At 33.3% G+C, this 24065-nt stretch overlaps 1 protein-coding gene across 7 annotated transcripts in view; it reads left to right on the top strand.

Annotated features, from left to right (window-relative positions):
* LOC124422226 (telomerase-binding protein EST1A-like) overlaps window positions 1-24065 on the top strand; it is a 130903-nt gene that overhangs the window by 70272 nt on the left and 36566 nt on the right. For 6 of the 7 annotated variants that reach the window (XM_046958378.1, XM_046958379.1, XM_046958376.1 and 3 more), the window contains 6 exons: window positions 1751-1932; window positions 3286-3359; window positions 7166-7278; window positions 12926-13029; window positions 13306-13479; window positions 13663-13866. In XM_046958378.1, the coding sequence (XP_046814334.1) occupies window positions 1751-1932; window positions 3286-3359; window positions 7166-7278; window positions 12926-13029; window positions 13306-13479; window positions 13663-13866 (851 nt within the window). Of the gene's footprint in view, window positions 1-1750; window positions 1933-3285; window positions 3360-7165; window positions 7279-12925; window positions 13030-13305; window positions 13480-13662; window positions 13867-23770; window positions 23913-24065 lie in introns of those variants that run through there. The other variant, XM_046958381.1, reaches the window with a different exon arrangement.

The following is a 24065-nucleotide window of genomic DNA, read 5'->3' as shown; positions in this document are numbered from 1 at the left end:
AAATGTTGGCTACACCGATTACTAGCGATGGATATACGAGATAATGAAAAGCCTCGTCTCTTCTGTTACCTCCACTTCCGCGTCCATCCCTCTTTTTCTTTCTCTTTCTTTCTTCGTTTCGCTAGAGTATCAGCGACGTTGTGCGCCTCCACATCCTTCTTCGTGTATCTCGAGATCTCGAAGAAGGGAAACCGGAGATTTTCACCGTGCCTACGGTCGTTGGGATTCGGTATTCAACCTGCTGGCGGTTCAATGACTGACTTCTTAGAACGCCTTCTCTTCATCTTCGCAGTGGAATCAATCTGCTTGCCGATACGATAAAACATTACTTACTCTTTCTTAGCCACAGCGTCTTCCTTCTTCCCTTAACTCTCTTCTTCCATTCGTTTTTTCCTCAACCTCTCCACTCTTTCTCGTCTTTTTCTTTCTTTTTTTCTTTCTTCTAAGGCACGAACATGAACAAACCAATCGCGCGTAGTAAGACGATCAGAGCACTCTCGTTTCCTTTATGAATGTTAAATATTAATTTTTTTCATAGGAAGTGAATATTATTCGCTCGCAAATAAATACTAACGGATAGAGAGAATCAGATCTTTAAGTAGCGTAAATTCGATGATCGCTTTTACGATGCGTTAAATGACAAATTGTATTTATTAAATTAAATTTAAATACGTTTAAACTTAAAAGAGAAACATGGATGTGTTAAATTTTATGAACGACTTGGTAGATTTCAAGATAGAATCGTTTGCCACTTATCTAATGTTCACGATTTATTTAGAATGCCTGGTGCTGATATTAATCATACAACTATCCCACTTCGTCCTATCTCGATAAAATGAGTTTAATATTTAATTATTTATTATTAACGAATACATACATTTATTTAAACAAGAGAAAATATTCAACATTAAGTTGCAATAACGGATAGCCTTATTGAGTAACATTCGATTTCGAAGGCAAAAGGTTAAAGTATTTTAGGGCGGGCGATCTTAGGCTGAAGGTTCTTCACAACGCCCTTTCGCTACCCTTCCCTTATCTCGAAATGCGAGCGGTGAACAGAAGATAATAAATAACTTAGGATACATATTTACTAGGGTGATGCAAAGGTCTCGTAATGTAAGGGTAAAATCCACCACTAATATCATACATCTACGCTTTGTTCCATCGAATTTCACGGAAACACCGATTCGGAAATAGCTCCTTCTTTTTGACTCGCTCAACAGAGCTGACTGTCAAAGGTCGTGACGTAACTTTTCCTCCTGAACCCACGGCAACGTAATCTCATCTCCTTGCACAGAGCTTCCATACAACATGTAATGACAGTTCTTCGAAAGAAGGAGTGAGAGAGAGAGAAAGGGAGAGAGGGAGAGAGGGAGGAAGAAGAGAGAAAGCATTTTCTGTTTCTCTTTCTCTACGAGAAAGAGCGAATAGATTGCGAACTTCGTAGAAGAGGATCACCGAAACGTGACTGCTACCGGCATTCGCTTTCTTCTCTTCGTATTCCTTCGAAAGAAGGACGATCATCATCACAGAATTACCTTCCGGATATCAACGTCCTGTTTTGTCTGTTACTTTTACCTCTTCACACATGACTGCTTACTGACTCGAATTTGAATAACGAATGAGTTCTATACGGCGGAGTCGATTCCCTTTATAATTACGAACAGGGTGGTCTTACCTGAATCAGATTTTGATTACCCTTTTAACGAACTCGGAAGATACATAGTAATATTCTTGAATTTTGTTTCAGATACACAAATGGAACAGGGATACCGATCGGAGGTCCAGGAACGTGCTCTTATCGTATCTTTGCAGATGTTTAGTTTGATTTTGGAACGTGGTGTATCTCTGTTGAAAACACAATTGGATAGTGGAGAAGAACCTCGATTGATCGTTGGAGAAGATATGCAGGTCCTATTACCTGCTATTAAGGTAGATCTTTTATAAACTTTTTGTATTCGTCTTTTTGTTCTAGAGAAAGTAATTTTACATGAGATATCCGTGTAATTCTTCCGATTTTTATGAAACGTTGTATATTAAAGAAATCATTAAAATTAAGAAATAGATATTTTTATTTTTGTTAAACTGATAATTCGGTTTTTTTTATAGTGAAGACAGTTCTTAGAGTTGTAACATGACTTTTTGTTTAAATGTGTAATTTCTAAATTGTTCGCAATAAAATTATTCTTACTGTTGGTAAAATAAACTTCTAGTGTTCACATATTAAATTATTATTCTTAAATCAATAAAATTTGGATATTCGTTATTTCGGTCACTTCTATTAATATACGACAAGTTCGATAAATATCGGAGTTTCATAGATAAGCAAAGGTTAAATCCTGGTGTGAATTCGAGAGGAACGTATAAATGAAGAGGGATATCTGCCTCGAGGGTAACTCACGTTCGGATTCGGTCTTAGTTGCATGCGAACGAGCTCAAGCGGTCGAGGATTTATGAAACGATGTAAGGCTCGAGCCCACGCAAGATTTTTCGCCTGTGGCTGGTGTCAGGATCTGGACCTGATTCGTTCGTGTCTCGGCATATTATGCAACCATGATTAATACACCAATCGCATGTAATCTATACCCACTCGCTCACAAAGTTACATCGATAAAGCTCGGTCAGTGACGAGATTGCGACCGTATTGGTATTCTTCTTTTCTCTTCTTTCATTCGATCAAATCATACTTTGATGTGATAAATTGAGTTTTCACATTGCATTCGAAATTTCAGAAAGATTGGTAGCAAAAGAATGTTTTTTAAACCGTAAGAATATATTGCATATTTTTATTTTATTAGTTCTTTTGATTCGTAAAAAACTGAGTTAAATAATTGTTTGATCATCCTTTTTTTTGTTTTGGAGCAATATTAAAATATATACAACTCCATAATTATTATGATTTTAGTGACAGTAAAATTACAGTACAGGCTTGATTTGTAGTTAAAAAATTCATTATTACTTCGATTTCTCTTATTCTATAAAATTCAAGAGATGTTCTTGACCAAATGAATTCCTTATGATCGTTGATTGCCTCGTTAACAGCCTGTTGATCTCTCAGGGATGATCTCTCGAGGAGGTGTAACATTTCTGCGTTGAGACCATTAATATTGGCGATAATGCGGACGCGATACAAGAGCGTTGGAATACGTTTCATTTTCCAAAAGATTGATGAATGCCGTTGAGGAGAAAAAAAAGTCGAGTTGATCTCTATAAATAACTTATATGCAACAGCATTATTCGCTCATCTGTAGAAATGTATCTCATGCATTTCTTCTTTCCTTATAGATTTGGTGCGATTGGATGCTGTGCCACAGTACCGTTTGGAATCCGCCACCTTCTTGCACAGATTATAGAGTCGGGTAAGTGCTTCTTTTACCTGAAAATTAAAACAATTAAAGGTTTCTGCTTCCTCGTTAAATAGTTCCAACGTTTCATCGTCAAGTTTCATTAGTTTATTCAATATAAATACATACATAAGATATGAAGCGTCGAATTTTAATAACCAGGAAACAAAGTTAGACATCCGGATGTATTAACATATTATAATTTCATGCTTTTCCTGAAAATTTTTGTTGGCGAAATGGTCACGTATATTAAAAATCCAGAGGCACGATTCGCGAAGGTAGGGAAGAATGTTCGATACTTCGAACTAGCCCATCTTGCGGTCTGCGGTTTGCGGTCTACAATAGTCTGCCTCTGACCATGCTAAGCTCGGTCGGTAACCGTCGTAATGTTTAGTTTTGCCAGCAGATTGCGCTACAGTGCTAAATCTCGAATCTTTACGATAAAATCACGGAGTTTCCTAAGATCTGTGATAAAATTGATCTTGAAAAAATCAAAGAGTATAGAAAGAGTCAAGATCTTTTTTTTAAACGAGTCATGTTCATGAAAAAAAAAAAAAAAAAAAAAAAAAAAAAAAAAAAAAGATTAATCGAAAATCCTTGACACGAATCAGAAACGACGATTTAAAAATCTTTTCTCGCGAACATCGAAAGATTCATAGAAGACGAATGGAACGAAAAAATATAAGAAGGTAATAGCTATTCGATCTTCTCGTAGCCTCGGGCCTGTTCGCTCGAAGCCGACGCACTTAGCACTTAGACCGATCGGCATTTACACTCGTCCGACCTTGGGAAACGCTCCCGAGAGAGGAAAGAGCGAAAGATTATCGTCGATGCGTGTTAGCCGCGCTCGGCAACGGGGTCGTAACCTTTACGTCTCCCAGGAGAGAGATTTTTGTGCTCGCAGGAAGAAATTATTGCTACTTTATCGCAATTAATGGTACACCTCGGGAATCTAGCGAATTTTTTCGTTCCAGTCCGTTCTCATTAAAAATATGGAAATGGAGTAAACGGTACAATTATTTCTCACTATTTAACTTTATTTTATCACGTTCTTCGTAATTTTAAATCAGCAGTATTTAGAATACATAATAATATATAAGATATAATATTTAATGAATTTAACTTTGGTCAGATAAAAATAATTGTCGCACGGTTTTTTTAATTTTTCGTAAACCAATATCTATGAGAAAATGTCTAAAGAACAGGAGACATGAGCATTTGTGTATGTCTATGTGCATTCGTTTGTATGGCGTAGGTCACGGTCAACCACTGTATGTACTCGATCTGAGTTTCGTTCGTTCTTAGAAATTCTTTCCGCTTTCACGACATTTGCTTCTTTTGTTAATGTCACAACGAGCGTCTTTTAATTTCAATGCTCGATTTTCCAAATGGTCTTTCCTTTGTCAAACAAAAATTAATTAATTATGACCAAGAAAAATAGAAAGAAGAGGAGGAAAAGATTTGTAAGCTGACTGTCATCACGTCTTGCAAGCTCGTACGACGCATCGAGCAAGTTGTCATGTTACGTTCTGCCGATCTGCAGCTGTACTTGAACTATTAATTTAGGTTGACATTTCGGGTGTTTTGAATTATGGTTCACATGTTGAACTATTAATTTTCTCTGAGAACATTAATTTCTTTCCGGAGTAGCGTTACTTGAAATGGTTTTGCTGGTAAAGATATCAAAGCAACATTGAGAGGCTCATCGCATTTCATTTATTCTTTTATTATGCGATTTTGCTGGACCATTTTTACGAAAAACCAACAAATGAGAGAGAGAGAGAGAGAGAGAGAGAGAGAGCGCAAGGGCAAAATTTTTCTCAGTATTTTTTAATTTATTTCTCATCTGTTTTTGATCTCATCTGTGTTTCTTCGTGTACGTGTTACTTTTTCTTAATTAAAGAATACCAGAATATGACCGGTATGATTTATTTTTGTAACAATCACTCTCTTATTTGTCATTTGAGGTCAAGATGATCTCGTGTGAAAAAGACAGAAAATCTCTCTCTATCTCTCTTTCTCTCTCTCTCTTTCCGAGATATCGTGATACTTCTCTCCAACCTGTTTAGTTTTTGAAACACGATGAGCCCCGCATTCGACTCGTCGAAACAAGAACAAGAGAGGCATCAGAAATGTATCCTCTTTTTATATTCCTTCAGCCCTCGAACCCGAGAACCGCTTCTTTTGCAAGCATTTGTGGTCAACCATACGCCGAAATATTTTTTTTTAATTTATTGTGGATGCAAATGCATTAAAAGTATGTATCATTTCCGAGCCATCGATTACACTCTTCTTCCTGTTGAAGTTTGGATGGAGAAATATTTAAACGAGTTCGCGTTGTCAATTGGCTTTAACTTCACACGTAAAATAAAAATCGTATCATTTTATCTGCGTACTTTACCTCAATGTTGCATGTAACCATTGATTACATTTTTAGCCGACAAATTTGCGTTTTATCATTCTACAAAAGATTCTCTTTTTGCTTCTTTTCGTTTAAATCAACCGCTAATATCTTAGATATTAAAATATTTTGTTTTCAATATTTATTCACATTATTAACGTCAGTTCTATATCACTATTCAAATATTACTAGGACTAAAACCAATATTTTAATCACTTTTTTATATAGATTTTTTACTTTTACTTATATTCACGTTGTAATGTAAAAATAAAAAGAAAAAAAAACAGATACTACGAACAGATAAAATTAGCTCATTGTGGAGAAGTCGGAGAACAGAAAACTTATTACGTAATAAATTCGTCTATCATGCGAGAATACAGTGGAAGATAAAAATCTATTCAGTATTAAAAGTTTCTCAAGGTTCTTGCATCGACGCAACAACACTGTGATTCTATCCGACTGAATAAGTTAATTATTGTTGTTTGCTAACGATTAACAATTACATACTTATGAATCAGCCATGTTTCCTTGACAAGGACGCTACTCGATTAAACCTTTCTCGATATTTAAGATAAAAAAAAGAGAGAAATAAGAAATAAACTACAGAGGCTGCTATTCTGCATAATTTACGGCTGTTCATTAACGATGACAATCGATTAATTGAAGGGAGAATCGTTCACATTAGGTCGATCGATTTATCCATGTTCTTCCCAATTTAGGCTATTTTATTATTTTTATCTGTAATTTACATATATTAAGTGTAATCTGTATATTCTCAATTCAATTCATTTATTATTTTATTATTTTCTTATAGATCATGTACATATATATAAAATATAGTATTTATATGCAGAATGAAAATGATCTTTTTCTAGAAAAATATATAACGACATTGTGTTATTCATTTCTTATATATGGAAATATGTTGTTGAAAATTTTCAAATACATGAATTCATGAGCATACGTAAAATAATAATTTATGGCTTTGTTTTACGTTCGCACTCGATTTTCTTATTTAATCTGTGAGAAATCGTGACTGGATGATGAGGAGAAGACAAATGTCGCTGACCAATGGATCGATAAATAAAAGTCTAATGCGAGGTCATTCGCGGTTTATTGAAAACGATCTCTCCACTAGCTGTACTTGCGTTTGTGCGGGTGCACCTCTCAGATATATCCGGCTTCTTTATTTACCTTCACATCGGAAAAGACGCAAATTGCCTATTCCACTTGGCAGCTTACTAAATCACACTGGATATTTATTGGCCTCGTAGGAGCGAGAAAAGAGGAAGTCGGTTGCTCGATCTCGGAGATTCTTCCAGTTTTTCATTATTCGTACACGTTTTATCAAAGTCTTTGCCTTTTCTCCTAAGAATGATAAAACTCTGATTTTAATTGTAATTATCTTTTTACTTTACAGACCACCTGGAGACGTTTGGAGTAGATTAGCAACGATGGCAAATCTTTTGGATAAGCTAAATTACACCAGAACTGTTTTGATACAAGCGAAAGATGCCGAGAGTCGTGAAGACGGTAAGATCATCATTCTGTTTATTAATCTTCAATAAAACAAAACCAAACTCTATAAGTAAATCATGAATATATATTTATAAAATGTACAAATTCGAGAATAAACATCTTTTTAATCTCGAAATTGCAAAATTTATCGCGAATAAAAAGGAAGCTTTCAAGCAGAAAAATTAACATATTTAAGATAATATAATAAATGAAAATCGATTAATCTTTTACGGAAAATACTAATTCTTATTACTATCAGTACAAAAATTACGGTTTTTAACAACAGATTATATATTATTGGACAGCTATTAAAGAATATTTTTTGAGCCTTTGATAGCTCTGAAATGTATCGACCAAATTGCTTTTACTCGTTTTATCTTACTTTTTCCCTCTTTTATTATCTCTCTCTTGTATTTTAAAGTTAAAAATACATTTGTAATCATTCGATTACATAAAATCATAGAAAACCGATGATAATCCATTACAATCTCTTAATTTGACATAATTCGAAAATATTAAACATAAGCACGAAGGATCGATTTGTTTCGTGAAACCAATTATTGATTACATTGATATTCGATCAATTAACAATCACGTAATCGACAAACGATTATACTCGCTTAAACAGCGAGTATAATGATACGATTTAATGCATACGGATGACAAGTTGCTTCACGGTCAATCGGGATAAGTGGACGGATAATTATAATAATTGGTTTTACCACTTATATATCAGGCATAAAAAAATCAAATTAATATGTGCCGTTTAGAAGCCCAAGAATGATTTGCAATTTAATGCGTTACATATATTGTTTAAAACGATGTGGCGCGTAGACAAAGTACCGCTTAATTACATTCTCACTTATTTAATATCTTAGAAAGTTATAAAGAAACAATGAAAGTAAATTGTGTTCTTGAAGATTTATTTATCTCTACGTAAAATCATTTTTGTAGGATAAAAGTTTTTGGTCCAATTAATTATAAGTCATAATTTTCATATTACAATTACTATCGACAGGATATATTATTTTGCGTGTTTCATACAAATGTCAATGATGATGGTGAAGGAAGTGCATAACGGATGATACGTCGCATTCCATACGATTCTCTCTCTCTCTCTCTCTCTCTCTCTCTCTCTCTCTCTCTCTCTCTCTCTCTTATTCTCTTTTTTTGTTATCACCCTCACTCTAAGACACGCTGGACCAGCTTAATCAAAAAACTTGAATCCTCAAACGGCAAAGTCGCCGGTCGTCTGTTGACCCTCACAGCAGAAACTGCAGCAGTGGCGGTTGCATAACGGTGAATCCACTCGATGTGACCACTGCAATGCCATACTCTTCTACTCGTTTACAAGCCTACAACCAATGATCCTTCGTTGTTGTCTCATAGGTGCGCCACGCCCGATTGCTACTGTCTACCATTCTCTCTCTTACTCTTTTCTTCACCCTCTGTCTTATTCCATGCATCTTATGAATACTTAAATCACATTGCCCTCGAGCCCATTCACGCGAGGATCTTGAGAGAATTCCATGAAGGATCCACGTCCATCTGTCAGGCTCTTTTTTCACGTTGAAACAAATTTGAGATAGAACAATTACAAACAAATTATTCTAAAATTTTGAACTGAAAATATGTAAGAAGAATATACCTTTTAAAATTTCGAAAGAAAATTGTTATTATATAATTAATTACTCCATCAATCCAGTGATCAATAAAAAAGATATCTCTTTCTAAAAATTCGAAAGACTTTGCCATGTGTGGCCTCGAGTCAAGAAATAATGTATCCGAGAAATAAACGGCACAAAATTATCGTTTAATAACTAATTGCCTTTATCTGATGATAATTACGAACGGAATATTAAATGATTAATTTTAATCGTGATCATTAGATTACTCGTTCAATGATAATCTATAATGTCGAAAGAATGCGATATTTTACTGCATTGCTATTTTTCATTTCGCTCGCATGATAATGTACCTATAAAATTTCTCCATTTCTTTATCGTTTTTCTCTCCAATTCGTGATAAAAAAATGCGAATAGAAAAGAATCGATTTCGTTTAATAATCATGTAATAATCTATTTTTTTTTTTTTTTTTTTTTTTTTTTTAATAGGAAAGACGAAAAAACTTCCTGTACGCGTTTTAATTGTAATGAATTTTATTTTATACTTTTTGCTATATTTTACAAATTATATGTTTTCTTTATGAATATTATTCTCTGTTACGTATATTTACTTATAGTATAGGTGATTGTATCAATTATATTTTAAACTTCTTTACCGATGAAGTAAGGTTTCACTTTTTGAATAAAAAACAAAGGGATTGATGAAAACTGTTTCAACAATTCAACAACACTTATTACTGTACGTTAAAATAAGAATATATTTTATTCAGATTCATATAGATAGATACAAGTTCAAATTTAAGATATTTTAAATTAAAGATTGACTCTGAGCGAAAAGAAATTTCGAAGAATGACAGTAATTGAAAAATTACAATTGATTCGATTGAATAATACCTTTCGATTTCGGAAATTGACGCTAAATGAAAGAGAGAGATAGAGAGAGAAAGTGAGGGGAAGAAATATTACAATATATACAATTTAATAATATTTTTGAATTTCGAAGATAAATGCTGGATGAAAAATATGCAGTACTTTTATAATTATCTGGATTTAAAAACTCTGCTAGATGTGTTGATACTCACAAAATAAGAATGCAAGATATTACGAAGGTTGCCAGCGTGTCTCAAATTAAAGAGACGTGTACAATTACATGTTTACACTAGAAGTTCGGGTCATAAAATTTATACAGTAGTATGGTGGAAAAGAAAGATAAGTAATCACTAAGTCAGGGCTCAAACACTTTCTTAATATTACATTATTACATGCAACCGTTACTTCATTAACTATCCCACAGACGAGGCGCGATTTAGTCGGTCTTGTGGATCTTAGAATAAAGTAAGTATATAATTCAAGATGTTTAACGTAATATTGCAGAAGAAGAAGAAGAAGAAGAAGAAGAAGATTAGTCAGTTGGTCCAATGAGCCAAGAACCAAATCTTTACTTCTCTAATGTTACACGCGATCGTTACTTTATTGAACACTTATAATTAGTAAACGACGAGCTATTTAATGAATTGTCTACTTCATGTAATAAAGTGAGTTACGAATGACTCTGCTAGAAAAAAAAAACGAATTAAAATTTAGATTGAATTTAAACTTGCGACGTTCTAAGGTATGTCATGTAGCTGTTTATTATAATGACTCCTCAATTTAAGGCACCCACGGAACTCGTAAACCGCGAGTAGTTTACTATAACAACAGATCTTAGCCTGTTTGGCTAGCAATTACCGCGATATTTCTCGCCTAGCGGACTTGTATCCGAAAGTCTGTAATTCGTTCAACGTTTAATAGCTCACATTCCACGACAGATCATGTGATAGATAACTTAATTAGGCAGGTAAGAAAGCCTATCGATCCGTTTCTACAAATATTCATAACGTGATGGTGAATCGATCCGTAATACAGATTTCCATGTAATCTAACGGTTAGAAGTAGCGTTGTTAGTACTTACATGTTCTGATCGATGATTGCCCGGATCTAATGAGAAAAACGAGAACTCTGGTTGCTTCCGTTCTTATGAAAATATTCGAATAAACGGTACGATAAACTTGAACTCGAACGAGATATGACCTAGACGTTGATAAACGAAGATTTTATATGCTATAAAAAAATTACATTTTCGTTGTATCGTTCTCGTATTTACGTCAATAATGCATTACATTTAGTCAATTATTAATCAAATAATAACAACAATTTTATAAAGGATTGATATAATAAATTATGGTCTGATATTAATTAATTATTAATGAAAAGCTTAATTAATCTCTTTAACATCTGTCTTCGATCCGATATTATTGTTTCTTGTATATTGCTCTAACGAAGACCGTAATAATTATTTAATAATTATGAATTGAAGATAACTAACTACTATATATAAGATCATTATTACTATAATCTAATTTTTAATTAACATTCAATTTTTAGAATAATTTCAAATTATACGATTACTAAAGTAAAAAATAAATTGTCCTACTTCGTACTGACCTTTTGTAGTCATTTATGTAGCTAAACAGGTCTTACGTACGGATTGAATCCGGATAGTTGACAACGAGCGTTCTAGTTTTGTATTTTGCGTCCTTGCACGCGGTACACTTATTTCAAAGTCGAGTATGTCCTGGTCAACGACGAAGCATGCACGTCATCATGAATATGTCGTGTTGCACGTGCCGTTCTGATAATACCGCATGCATGTTAGTCGATCATGCCTGACTAGAACGATCTTTCGACTACTGTAAAACGTAACCACTTTGTTACTACATATTTTTTTCTCAAACTCATTTCTTTTTTCTTTTTTTATTATCCAATTTTATCATTATTGAGCGGTCGCTTTATTGAAGATTCTTCGCTTATTGTCTATGATTTTGTAATAGCTCGAAAGAGGCAATAAGATTTATAAAAAAAAAAGATTCAAGACAATAACGGTATATTCAGTAACATGTGCCGTAATGTCAATTTGTTGGCTTAGTTCTCTCTCACTCTTTCTCTTTCTCTTTCTCTCATTCGCTTCTCTTTTCTTTGTTACCTACACATTACACTCGAGATACAATGGATAAATTGAACCAAGGTACAATCGTGGACTCTGTGTTGGGCGGACCACGTACCAAGTCGAGAGGAATGTATCGTGAAGATCGAAAGAGGGTCCTCTTCTTTCATTCTTTCTTTCTTCTTCCATTTTCTTCCACACTTTTTTTCGTCCTTACCTTCGGCCACTTCGCACGATCGGTTCAGTGAAGAAGAAGAAGAGAAGAAAAAAAAGCGAGCGAGAGAGAGAGAGACAGAGAAAGAGAGACGAATAAGGCTCTACATTATCCACTTAACGGTCTTCGTTTAACAATAAATTCCACAGCGTAATTGCGTTTTTACGTCGGCGACAGTAGTATGAGAGACAACTTTCGAACTTCTTTTCTCTTTTTTTCTTCTTTCGTCTTACCACTCCCAACGTATTTTATCGACGATAAATTGTTCCGCACTTGTTACCTTTTCGAGACTCCTGAAAATAATTATACGTACTCGGTGATAGACGAACATTCTCGTAGTTGACACACGACATATGGTGCAACATTAATATAATAATGATTTAGATGCGATCGTAAAAATCGTAAAACGTTAGACGTGGACGGACGAGAACCTGTCAAGTAGTATGGAAATATAAAATAATTATGATTCGTGTCTCTATAACGAGAATACGAATCGAAACCCTTATTGGACAATAATAGAAAACTGGAAACTACAACTGATCGATTATTTTTCGAATGTATTCTATGAAATATAAGGAAAGCACGGATCTCGATCTCAATTATTGTCTTTACGATTTTAATCTCTTCGAATGATGTATACGTCATGAATTGTTTGTATACGTTGTAACTAATTGCAATAGATTTCCGTACTATAAATAAAATGAGGAAAAACTAGAATGATCGAAGATAGAATCGATTGTATAATTGATCCTAGAGGAAATGGATATGTTTACGCAATGATTTTCAATATGTGATATATATGTGATCTTAATAAATGTTTTGAAATTTTTATTTTCTTAGAACTCGAACTGGTGAAGTTGCCAGAAGATACGACGTTGGCAGGATTCACACCGTTAATGTCGAATCCTCAAGATCCTTGTTACGTGGAGAAGACGGAAGACATGGTAAGTGTTTAATCACGATGGAAATTTTTCATCTATTCTCCTCGGAATGATATTGAGAGGATTTAAATGTTATCGATAATTACAATATAAGCTATCTGATGTACGCACTTCATAAACTTTATTAAATCTTTAAATCACGAATCAGTACGTATATCTGATCGATTAACACAGACTATAGGTTTATCGGACGTATCGATCTCTCGATTGCATACTAGTAGTACGATATCATCTTAACTCTTTAACTTCGCTATAGTGCAACTTGTCGATGCCTTTCAGGATATCGCTCAGGTCTGTCTAAGGATAAGCAAAGTGCTTTTCTTCGGCCAAGTATTTCTGTGTGGACTGGAGACACCGGTATTGAAATTGCAGAAGAACGAGATTGGTATGAGCGAATACGTATCCGTAGTAGAAGCATCTAGCACCAGTTCGCCAAGTTCACCGCCTGAACAGGTACATTTTATATAAATTTCATGAATCGATTACATCGAATAATTAGATCACGAACCTTGTGATATTTCATATTTGCTAACTGGATTATAAATGAAATTGTTTATTTATTTATCATTATCATTAATCAGATTTAGATCGCATAATTATCAAATGATAATATTTGAAAATTGTGTCTTCTTGCAGAGCGATTCGGAACTCTTTGTGGAAAGTTACAGTGAGGACGAGGACGGACCACTTTCTACAATGAAGAGATTGCCGTCAAGCAATGACGTATTCGACGACAACGGGGCGCCTCTGGCTCTTGGAGAGATAAGGTCGCTAATCGAACGGAAGGAGGAGCTCGAGAGGAAGCAACGGAAGCAAGATCGTCACCGGCAACGAGTCCAGGTGAGTGGTAAGAAGGCATCACCAGTAGCACGCGATCGACTGGCTCCTCCGGCGATAAAGAAAGACGATCCATCGATTCTTCGCTACGATAGATCGCAACTTCAATCCTACCTCTTATCGCATTATTCCCGTACCCATCGAAAGCTTCAATCGTGATAATTCTTATCCTTCTCTCTTTAACTCTAACGATAAAGAAAATATTTGAATGCCTTTATTGAAACGTCGGTCGATTTCTTTCCCCATTTTATTTCTCTGTTTTATAATAAAATAATAAGAATTTTTTCTTTTATTGGAAGAAAAAAATTTTTTTTCTAGACAGATTTGATCTTTTCGCTAGCATCTTTTTTTCTCCATTTTGTTTTTTTCTTTTAAAGAATATAAGGAAAGAAAATAGTCGGATAACGAAAGTTGTATTTTTCTCACTATTTCTTTCTCTTTTTTAGACGTTACCAGTGAGAACATTGTTTTGTTTTATATATGTATGTACAAAATTATGTAGACATCATTAAGTTTTAGTTATAGTTACTTGCAAACACGTAAAATATTTCTAATAAGGGTTATACTCCTGTTCCATACTCGATATAAACGGAACTAGAGTAGAGATAAAAAAAAAATAAAAATTATCGTGTGGTTTTTTGGAATTTATTAATACTGAAACTATTTAAACTACAGTAACGACTACAGTCTAATATTCTCTTCATGACCCTCTTTCTCTGTCTTTCTTGTTGTCACTCTTGCTTCGTTTCTCTTAGGTACTCCTCGTTCTCTCGTTCTGACTTTATCGAGGGAAGTGTTTGAAATATAAAATTGAACAGAAGATAGTTAAGTGAAGGTGAAATTTATACATCAATACACCTTCTTTTTTTTTGTACGATTTCAGGATAATGGAAGAATTCATCGAATTCCTCGTAAAAAATTTATTTTACGCCTTCTCTGAGAACAAGATTCATCCCTCGCCTTTTTATTTTTCTTTCGTATTTTTTATATTCCTTCCTTGGCTTTATCGCTGGAAGTCATTTAAATCTCAATGTACAAGTTCTCGAGCGATTTCTTTTTACTTTAGCAGAAAAAATTTTCTCATATGTTAGTCCCTGGAAGTAACTGTTTGAAACAATTTCTTCACAAATCTTTCGTAATCATGCTATCCAAAACATCGATTAATTATTAAAATCATACTGAAGATGGTATTGGTTTCCGTTTTCAAAGAAGAAAAATGCTCATTTCGATCTCATTCTGTTTTTCTTTTTCGTCTTGTATCCTTTTACGAGGATTTCTCTCTCTCTCTCTCTCTCTCTCTCTCTCTCTTTCTCTGTCTGTCTGTCGATCTGTCTGTCTATCTTAAAAGCATAAAAAATCCCGGCTGACACAGTATCGGCGGAACATCTTCTTTCTTAACTCGTTGAGCTAAGTCGAACTAAATCAAAAGAATTATAGAGATACTATGTCTTATTTCTTTTCTCTCTTTATCTTCTTCTTTTTCTCTTTGCACGCGAACAAAAATAAGAGCAAGAGATTTTTTTCCGCTTCTACTTTTATTACATTGACAAAGTTCGTCCTTTTTTCAGAAGATCGTCAACCCGACTAACTCGACACACGAATCTGCAGAATTTTTATTTATGATATTCGTGCTCCTCCTTTTTTCATATTTATTATTGAATCTCCTCCCTCTGGCGAAAAGAGTTGCGTCTTCATTGTCGTTGTAGCGTCTAATTATATTTTTCCTTTCCTTTTCTTCCCCTCGCAACCAGCCATTCTTTTTAAATGATTTTTAAAGATAAAAATAATTTGTTATTATTCGATCGAAGTGATTTTTTTCGTGGATTTGTGGGCTGTATAAAAGTATTGTCTTCGCGTGTAAGTAAGATAATGGCAGAACTCGTTTTCTTTCTTCGAAGATAAATCAAAGTTTTTCTTTCTTTTTTATATTTCGCAAATTTTATTCTAGTAGTTTTATCGTTACAATACAATACGCTCGAGATAAGACGAATATGTTATAAGATTTTCGGAAAGTTAATATCTTCGAATTTGTACTGTCTTTTTGTCCTTGAATAAATATATAGACTTGATATTACCTAGAATTATATCGGGTAGAGATTCTTATTCGACAGAATACACTATTATCACGATTCATTATTCTTGTTCACACACATTTTGTTTCTTTTCATATTAATATCTTTTCATCAGGATACATAACAGCGATTTTTATTGACGGAAAAATATTTATAGATTGGATAAAAACTATTTTCCTTTCTTATCTTGTATTTTCGATTCTTCATTTAATTTTGATTTAAATTCTTAGCAATTATAAAGAACTTTTCTCATATCTGTCTAGATAATTTTTAATTCATTTTCTTTTAATAAATATTGCAACATTTTTTAATATATATATATATATATATCTTCTAATTTCGTATATCAGAATGTCGTGAGAAATGTAAAATGGTTTTTGTGGCATAGGCAAGTACTATTTTGAATTATACATGAAATTTACGTTCTTTCAGCGGTAAATTAGCAACTGTTCAATTTTTCGTGGCGAAAGAATCTGTTTTTAATATTTAGATCATTGTCAGAAGCGGTGTGACCTGGTCTTTAACCAGTTTCCACCGTCAACAATGACTTAACAGTGGTCTCTATAAGCGTTGATCTCTGCACTCTGGCTTACTTACTAGCAAGTAGATACAATTACTGTATTTTGCACATAGTGGTTTTTACGCGAATAGGTGTGGCATGTTATTTATACGGTTAATTAACCGATGGAACGGATTGGCGGAAAGAGGTAAAAAAAAAAAGTACAAAATTCACCGCTTTTCTACCGTAATCATAGCAAGGACAAGGTCGAAACCGGCTTGCCGACTGGCTGAGACTGTTGAACGATTCTTTAATTTCGCTTTAATAAGAGCATGTGAAGGTCAAAACGCAGTAAGGGTCGAAATTTATGTAAATGGCTAGTTTGCATCCTCGTATGTACCGTTCTCCTTCTTCTCCTTTAGATATTATTAAGTACAAGGAAGAAATTCGTATGAAACGTCACCTGAATTTTCAAATGACGTAATTCTTTTTTCTTTTAATTTTTTTTTTAGAGAAAAAAAGAACGGTTACAGAATATTTAGATTACATTCTCTTAAATGTTTTTAATTTGAAAACAAATAAGATGAAATTCCAAACAAAATCCTAAAGACATAGAAACCAACATACTTCCAAGTGTTCAGCAAATATTTAGAGAACGAAGAAGATATTGATAGTTGGAAAATTGGGGAAAAAACCAAAGTAGTTCTATTCAGGAAATAATGTTGAGATTATCTATCATATTAACGATTTCCTAGTTTCCTATTCTTTATTTCTTTTTTCTTTTTTGTTTGAATTGATTGATGATTTGAAATCATTCTCTCTCTCTCTCTCTCTCTCTCTCTCTCTCTCTCTCTCTCTCTTTCTATTTTATACTTTCATCATTTGTTTGATGTATACTTTCATGTATACCAACTTTTTGTTTAATTTTTCTATTTTTTACGCCACGAACTAAGCGAATAATCAAATTCGCATTCTAAAAAGCGATCACCGCTTAATACGCCGTGTGTGTTACGTATGAGAGTAGGAGGGAATACGAGATGAAGCAGGCAGGTTTTGCGAGGGAAGAAAGTAAAGCATTGTGTGCGTCGATTAAAATGGTATTTTCCTTTCTCTGTAAAAAGAAAATGAAAAACCGAATCATTAGCAGAATAAAATGTTTTCCCAAGCGAAATATAATTTCGAACCAATGCAAATATCGTACAAATATAGCGACAGTATTATCACTCTCAGTGTGGTGATATATTCAGCCTGTCGTTAAGTGTACAGTACAGTTACAAAAAGTTTTTACATAAGATCAAAATATAATTATTGTAATTATAACTACAGCTATATAATTTTGTGAATATTAATAAAATTATGTCAGTCGATATATATATATATATATATATATATATATATATATATATATAATATTTTCTAAACGGCATTAGAGATTTTAAATAAGATTTGTATAAAAATCGTAAATGAATCGTAAAAGAAATTTAATCAAGGAATTTTCGTCACTTTCATCTTTCATCGTGGATTACCGTTAAGAAAAAAGGAAAGTATCAGGATTTCCCGTTAAAAAATAGTTAAGATGAATGAGTCTATGGAGAAAAAAGTTGTTCGTATCGTCGATAAAAAGATACATACATATTGAGTTTCTTGCCAAGTAATTCTCTAACGGAATCTTCGTCGAGTAGAGGTATTGATCGGACTAACAAATTCAGAGTCTACGTCTACGGCTATAAACAATTGTCAATTGATTCTCTTCTTTTCTCTTTCTCTTCTTCTTTCTCGGCCAGTATCATTACAAGGACGAACGTTTCTCTATTTCGGAACAACTGACGTTGAATCGATAAACGTGGAAGAGGCGTGGCGTTGATTACGGGTTTCTTCATGTCGATTAATAATGGAAAGGACAGCACCATGTCAAAACCAGCGACCGTAACTTGTCTAATCTCCGATCTTACCTACTATCGATTCGATCATTCATCTTGATACCGTAACATTTAATCGCGCAATTTAAGAAGTTGTATTTATCTGTTCGTAGAAACTGAGCGTGGTTTAATGATTAGAAATAGTTTTCTTTTTTACAAATTCAATGAAAAATAATATTGGTAAAATTTCCAAACATTTTATTATCCGAATTTGCTGTAATGTCAGTTATTCCGGTATAGACGAAGGCTTTTACAAAATGTTATAATAATTCTTATATTGGAGGTTTTACCTTAGATAAATTTTTATTCGATATTTTATCGAATGGTACAATGATAGACAACCTTGGTTGGTGTTCAAAGTAAATCAGATTTTGCAATGTTGAACGGCGTCGAGCACGTTTCTCGTCTTATTGCATTCAAAAAAGAAAGAGTAAAATCGAGTTTCATCGATCCAGTATATCGCATCCAGCATATTCGACGCACACGCTTTGCAGTTGAACCATCGAACGGGTTTCTACATCGTCGCGGGTGAACGGCGAAGGAGACCGGGCGCGATTCACGAGTGGATGAGGAAAAAGAACCAAATGAATTCCTCCGGCACAATCACAAGGGCCAAGCTAACGGTACCAAAACTCTGTGATACGAAGGACGCCACGACGAGAAACGATTCCTCATTTCTTCGGTTGCTTTTATTATTTTCGACACTCGCGCTTCGATAAATTTCGTCGTTTTTGTTCCTTCGACGATTCTCTTCTCTTCTCCCAGAACATTTCTTTTTATTGCGAAACGTTTGGATCTGTTCCAAGAGAGACAAGGAATTATAAAGAGTTGAAGGATTGCAGTTACCATTTTTCGCTCCTTTACACGTGAAACATGTTCAAGAAAATATTTTTTCTTGAATATATTTTCAGCGAAACTTTTTTTAGGACAAGTTCCATTCCAACTCTCTATTTACCTATTTAATTAAAAGAAATTTTAAAGAAACAACACGTTTCAATTTAAAATTCATGTATTCTGCTAAAGTAAATTTCTAATGAATCAAACAAATTTTCAAAAAAAAAAGAAAAAAATTCAAGAAGACAAAAAGGATGGCAGATGATTAATAAAAATGGAAGATAAGCGTATGAATGCCCTTCTAATTTCTTTCCATAATTTTATGATTATCGTACAATTCTTTCCAATCCCTTTGTTCTTATTCGAAGACGACTTCGTAACTAGGTGTAATTTATTCTAAATCTAAAGAAACGATTCTCTTCTGCCTTTTTCCTCTATATCATTTAGTTCGAGCTATAACTAAACGGACGCTCGAGTAGTTCTTTAATCTTCTGACAGAGTTGGTTTTCATTAACGGATACCTAATTGGCTTCTCGAATTTATGTGCCATAATTAAGACGATGTGGCGGATCTTTGCATAAATTTAATTAGGCTTCCCCTCGACCTCGTCGAATATCACATTGCGTCTTCTCTTTCTCGTGCGAGATCTCGAGAGACCGATCGAAGCGACGATCGTTCGTTCTATCGTCTCGTCTAATTACGAACTTCCTTTTAATCACGCGTTTTACTTCCTTATCGATCTTGATCTTACCGCGCTATACTTAATTTTAATATAATGTTTTATTAAATCATAACAGTTTGCTCCTTTCTTTTCTTCCGTTTCCCTAGGAAGTAAGAGGAAAACATTCGAATTAAATTTTTCAACGAAATCGTTAAAACAGTTTTATTATTGATATAGTTAAAAAAAAAAGCAAAAAAAAGATTTAATAAAGATAATCTAAATTTTATCCAGTTTACCGAATATTATGTATCCACATTATTTCTTTCGATTCCCATTGAAAAAAAATAGATTATCCTTCCGTAGAATTCTTAACTTTTTTTAGCACGATCTAAAAAAGAAGCTATGAGAAGAAGAGAGTAAGGGAAGGGGGCGTGAAATATATCTTCTCGTGAACAACCACCGAATTTATCAGTGAACATATGGCGAAGTAAAGGAAATCGATTAGATGCTATTGAACATTTACGGACTGGATGGAAGGATCTTCGTTTCTTACGAGTTTCATAGGTCAAAGAAAAAAAAATGTTCACATGGAAAGACGATTTCTACTATGTAATATACTTACTCATATTTAATAGTACAATGTTATTATTTATAATCGTCTTTTTTCTATTTTCTTTTATTCTTTTCTGTTTTTTATGATTGATGTAAAACAACAAAAAGTTCTTAATAATCGTTTTAAATGACGTATAGAAAAATTTGTAAAAAGCACGATATAAAATAAAAAGATAACTTCATTTTCGCTATATCACATCTTCTTTTCGAAGTAACAGAATCTATTTCTAGATTGGCGTTAATACGCTACTCTCTCAATGTCCTTAGTACTACGATACCGGATGTTAAAATCGAGATCGTCTTTGCTCGGTGATGTTCGGCGATCGCGGGGTTAACGACCTACCGTTGCTAATTGTAAATAATAACTAAAATAAAGCTTTTCTACGCGTCCCTCATAATTATTGTCAGTCTCGAGATGTTTTGTTATGTGGTTAGAACCATTTTCGCATAATATTCGTATTCGTGTTTGTATATGTGTGCTATAAGTAACTCCGATCATAGACCTTGGTACATGTGCATGCGAACACAAGAAAAATGGAAAATTCTCTTCCTCGTTATCCTAAAATATTTACGATCAATGAAGCCATCGCGTTCGCTCAAAGATAATAAATTCAATTTTACGTGGCTGAAAATAATCCACCAACATTACGTAGAGAACGACGACGACGTTTAATTGTCTTTAACTTGCGATAATGGCTCGTCCATTCTGTCCAGACACATTTGCAAGAAACATTTAATAACGTTAACTTTTATAAGTATTAAACATTAACGTATACTCGCATATTCGCGATATCCATATTATCCATGTAACACGTTAAAAATACTCTCGTAAATCTTTCGAGAATTATTATGCTTTTTTTCCCAAAACATCACGAAAAATTACGGTTTACGAACGTTCTCTCTTTTGCCGTTAATTACCGTAAATGATGAAATAGATTCGTTACGAATATTTCACGTGTTATATTTTATAAACGTGTCTCGAATATATTTAAGAAGGATATGAAAAAAAAGTTTTTTTTTTTTTCTTTTTTTTTTTCTTTTTTTTGTAATTAGTACGAAGAGTAGTAATAGTGCCGTTTAAATTCACAGTATCATTTTTAAAAATTATGAATAATTTTATATATATATATATATATATATATATATATATATATATATATATATATATATATATAGTAATTGTTTCTTGAGGAAAAAAAAGAAATACATAGTTATAATTGATGCATTTTAGAAAAAAGAGTTTTGTACAAATGTGGCAAGTAAGAATTGCCGAAGAGAACTCAAACGTCTAATCACCCTAAACTTATTATCTTCTATTAGTACCAAGCATTCATCGAGTATGAGAGCATCTATTTTTTTTAACTTCTGTCAGCCTCACAAGGAATTTTCAATGGATATTTCAAGCAACAGCGATTTGAAAAAGCGGAATACTTTCAATTAGCTTTCTAGTTTGTACTTCAATTAGCGCGCGCCTGCCTGAGCAAGCAGGCATTACCTATTACGTCGCGACTACCCTGAAAAAGAGACTGAAAAAGTAGTCATCTTATTTCTTTATGGTCTCTCATATACGGCGATGGAGTACACATATCTCCATCGCAAATGGACTTGAATTTTGCGACTATAATTTATCACTTCAATTTCTATCGTATGCGTGTATATTCTATTTGCGTTAACGTGTATGTAACCGCGGATGTATAACAATAAATTAATATTTCCGTATAGGACAATGCATGAATGAATTCCAAGTATATTTCGTATTACGGTAGGCTGTAATTATTATCGTTATTACTTGGTTTTTCTTTTTTCTTTTTTTTTTTTTTTTTTTTTTTTTTGATCTTCATTTTTATAAAAATAGTTTGTTCCCTCTGAAACAGATTTAACCAATTGAGGGCACTTTCTATTGCTCTTGCTTTAAGAATAATCAAACTATGCTACGTGTCCTTAAAAATGATGGATATTTTTTTATATACTTTTGTATATATCCGTTATTAACCGAAGTTGTTCAATGTATTGTATAAATAAATTAGATATTATACCAGTTGTAGATATGACGAGCGGGATTATTGTCGTTTGTTTTTGTTTCCATCAATAACTATTTTATTCCTTTTGATAATGGTCTTGTCTATTTTTTCTTTGTATTTCGCAATTATCTTTGAATCCTTTATATTTTATCTTATAATGTTACATCCGATTTGTTATATGGTATGATTTTCTCCGTATGTATTGTTACATCTCAGTATATCTTGAATTGATCATTTTCGAATATTTATTGTGATCGTTGTGCAATTGTAATATGATATATTGTCTTTGATTAGTTTTTATTTGTTTGCTATTGCTTGATATATTTTTTGCGACTTGGTTGTGTCTTGTAATGTTTCTAGTGTATTGCCGACAACTTCCACCATTCTGTTATATGTTTTATTTTTTTCATGTATTTGTCGAGATTTCCTGCATGTGTCTTCTGATATTGTGAGTTCTTTGATGATGAATTTTGATAATTTAATGTATTACTATTACTTCATCCTGTATTGCTATAACTTTAATCAAAATGATATAAAAAATTTCGTTCGAAAATAATAGTCAATGTAATCATGCTTGCCATACTTACTTCACAACAGTTAGTACATAAAAGTTGAACCTAGCCATTAAAAATTGACCCCAGTATCACGATGAATTCTCTATCAACTTCAATATTGTTTTGTCTAATAAATTTAGAATTATTACGTGATATTTTGGAGGCGATAGTGAATTTGATTATATAAAGGGTGGGAGATTATCAATATAGTAATTTAAAGGTAATAATAATTTTAGATTATTTTTGTCTATACTTTTCCTTACTTTTATCAATCAATTAATAATAGAGGCAGTGATAAATCGGGATTGTTCATTAATTAATCATGTTTATATTTTTCATTTTTGTCAAAACATAACTTTAATATAAATAAATGAAGAATGATTTTATAATTATCATAAAATTGCTCGAGCGAATTGGTCATTGGAAGTTTGGATAAATATATTATAATTTTTATTGAAAAATGCTTGATAGCCTGATGTCCATCTAGCACTATATCTTATTATACCAATATCTACTTCTCTTTTATGACAGCTAGGCCGTAAACTGATTAGTATCAATAACAACTTTTTCAAGAAGTGCTTTGATCCAATGACCAATTGTCTGCGAGGATACCGTTCCAAAATGGTTTCACTGTTGCAATTAAGAGATATCGCTATTATCGTATTGTTTAAGAGTTGACTTAGCGATAGAATCAATCATGATATTTACAGATTCTTGGTCGATCCCTTTCTGCAGGTAAGCTGACCGGATAATTTGCCTACCACCAATGAAGGATGGGATGCTAACGGTTCACCTCCTTGTAAAGAAATGTCAATAACGAGTTACTAGGTTTAAATGTGATGGTGGGCACAATAAGAAATGATGTGAATAGAGGATACCATGGTTGGAAGAACCAGGCAGGTACCACAAGTACTCCTATGGTTTTGTCATTAAATTATCTTTCTTAAAGTACAAGTGCGAAGAAAGGAAAGGCATAAAAAGAATATTTCATTTTGCTGTGAAATTATAAATATATCCACTTTCTCTGTTT

This window comes from Vespa crabro, chromosome 2 (genome assembly GCF_910589235.1).
Source record: "Vespa crabro chromosome 2, iyVesCrab1.2, whole genome shotgun sequence".
NCBI lineage: Eukaryota > Metazoa > Arthropoda > Insecta > Hymenoptera > Vespidae > Vespa > Vespa crabro.
Note: the sequence above shows the minus strand (reverse complement) of the source record. Positions and strands in the feature narration are given on the sequence as shown.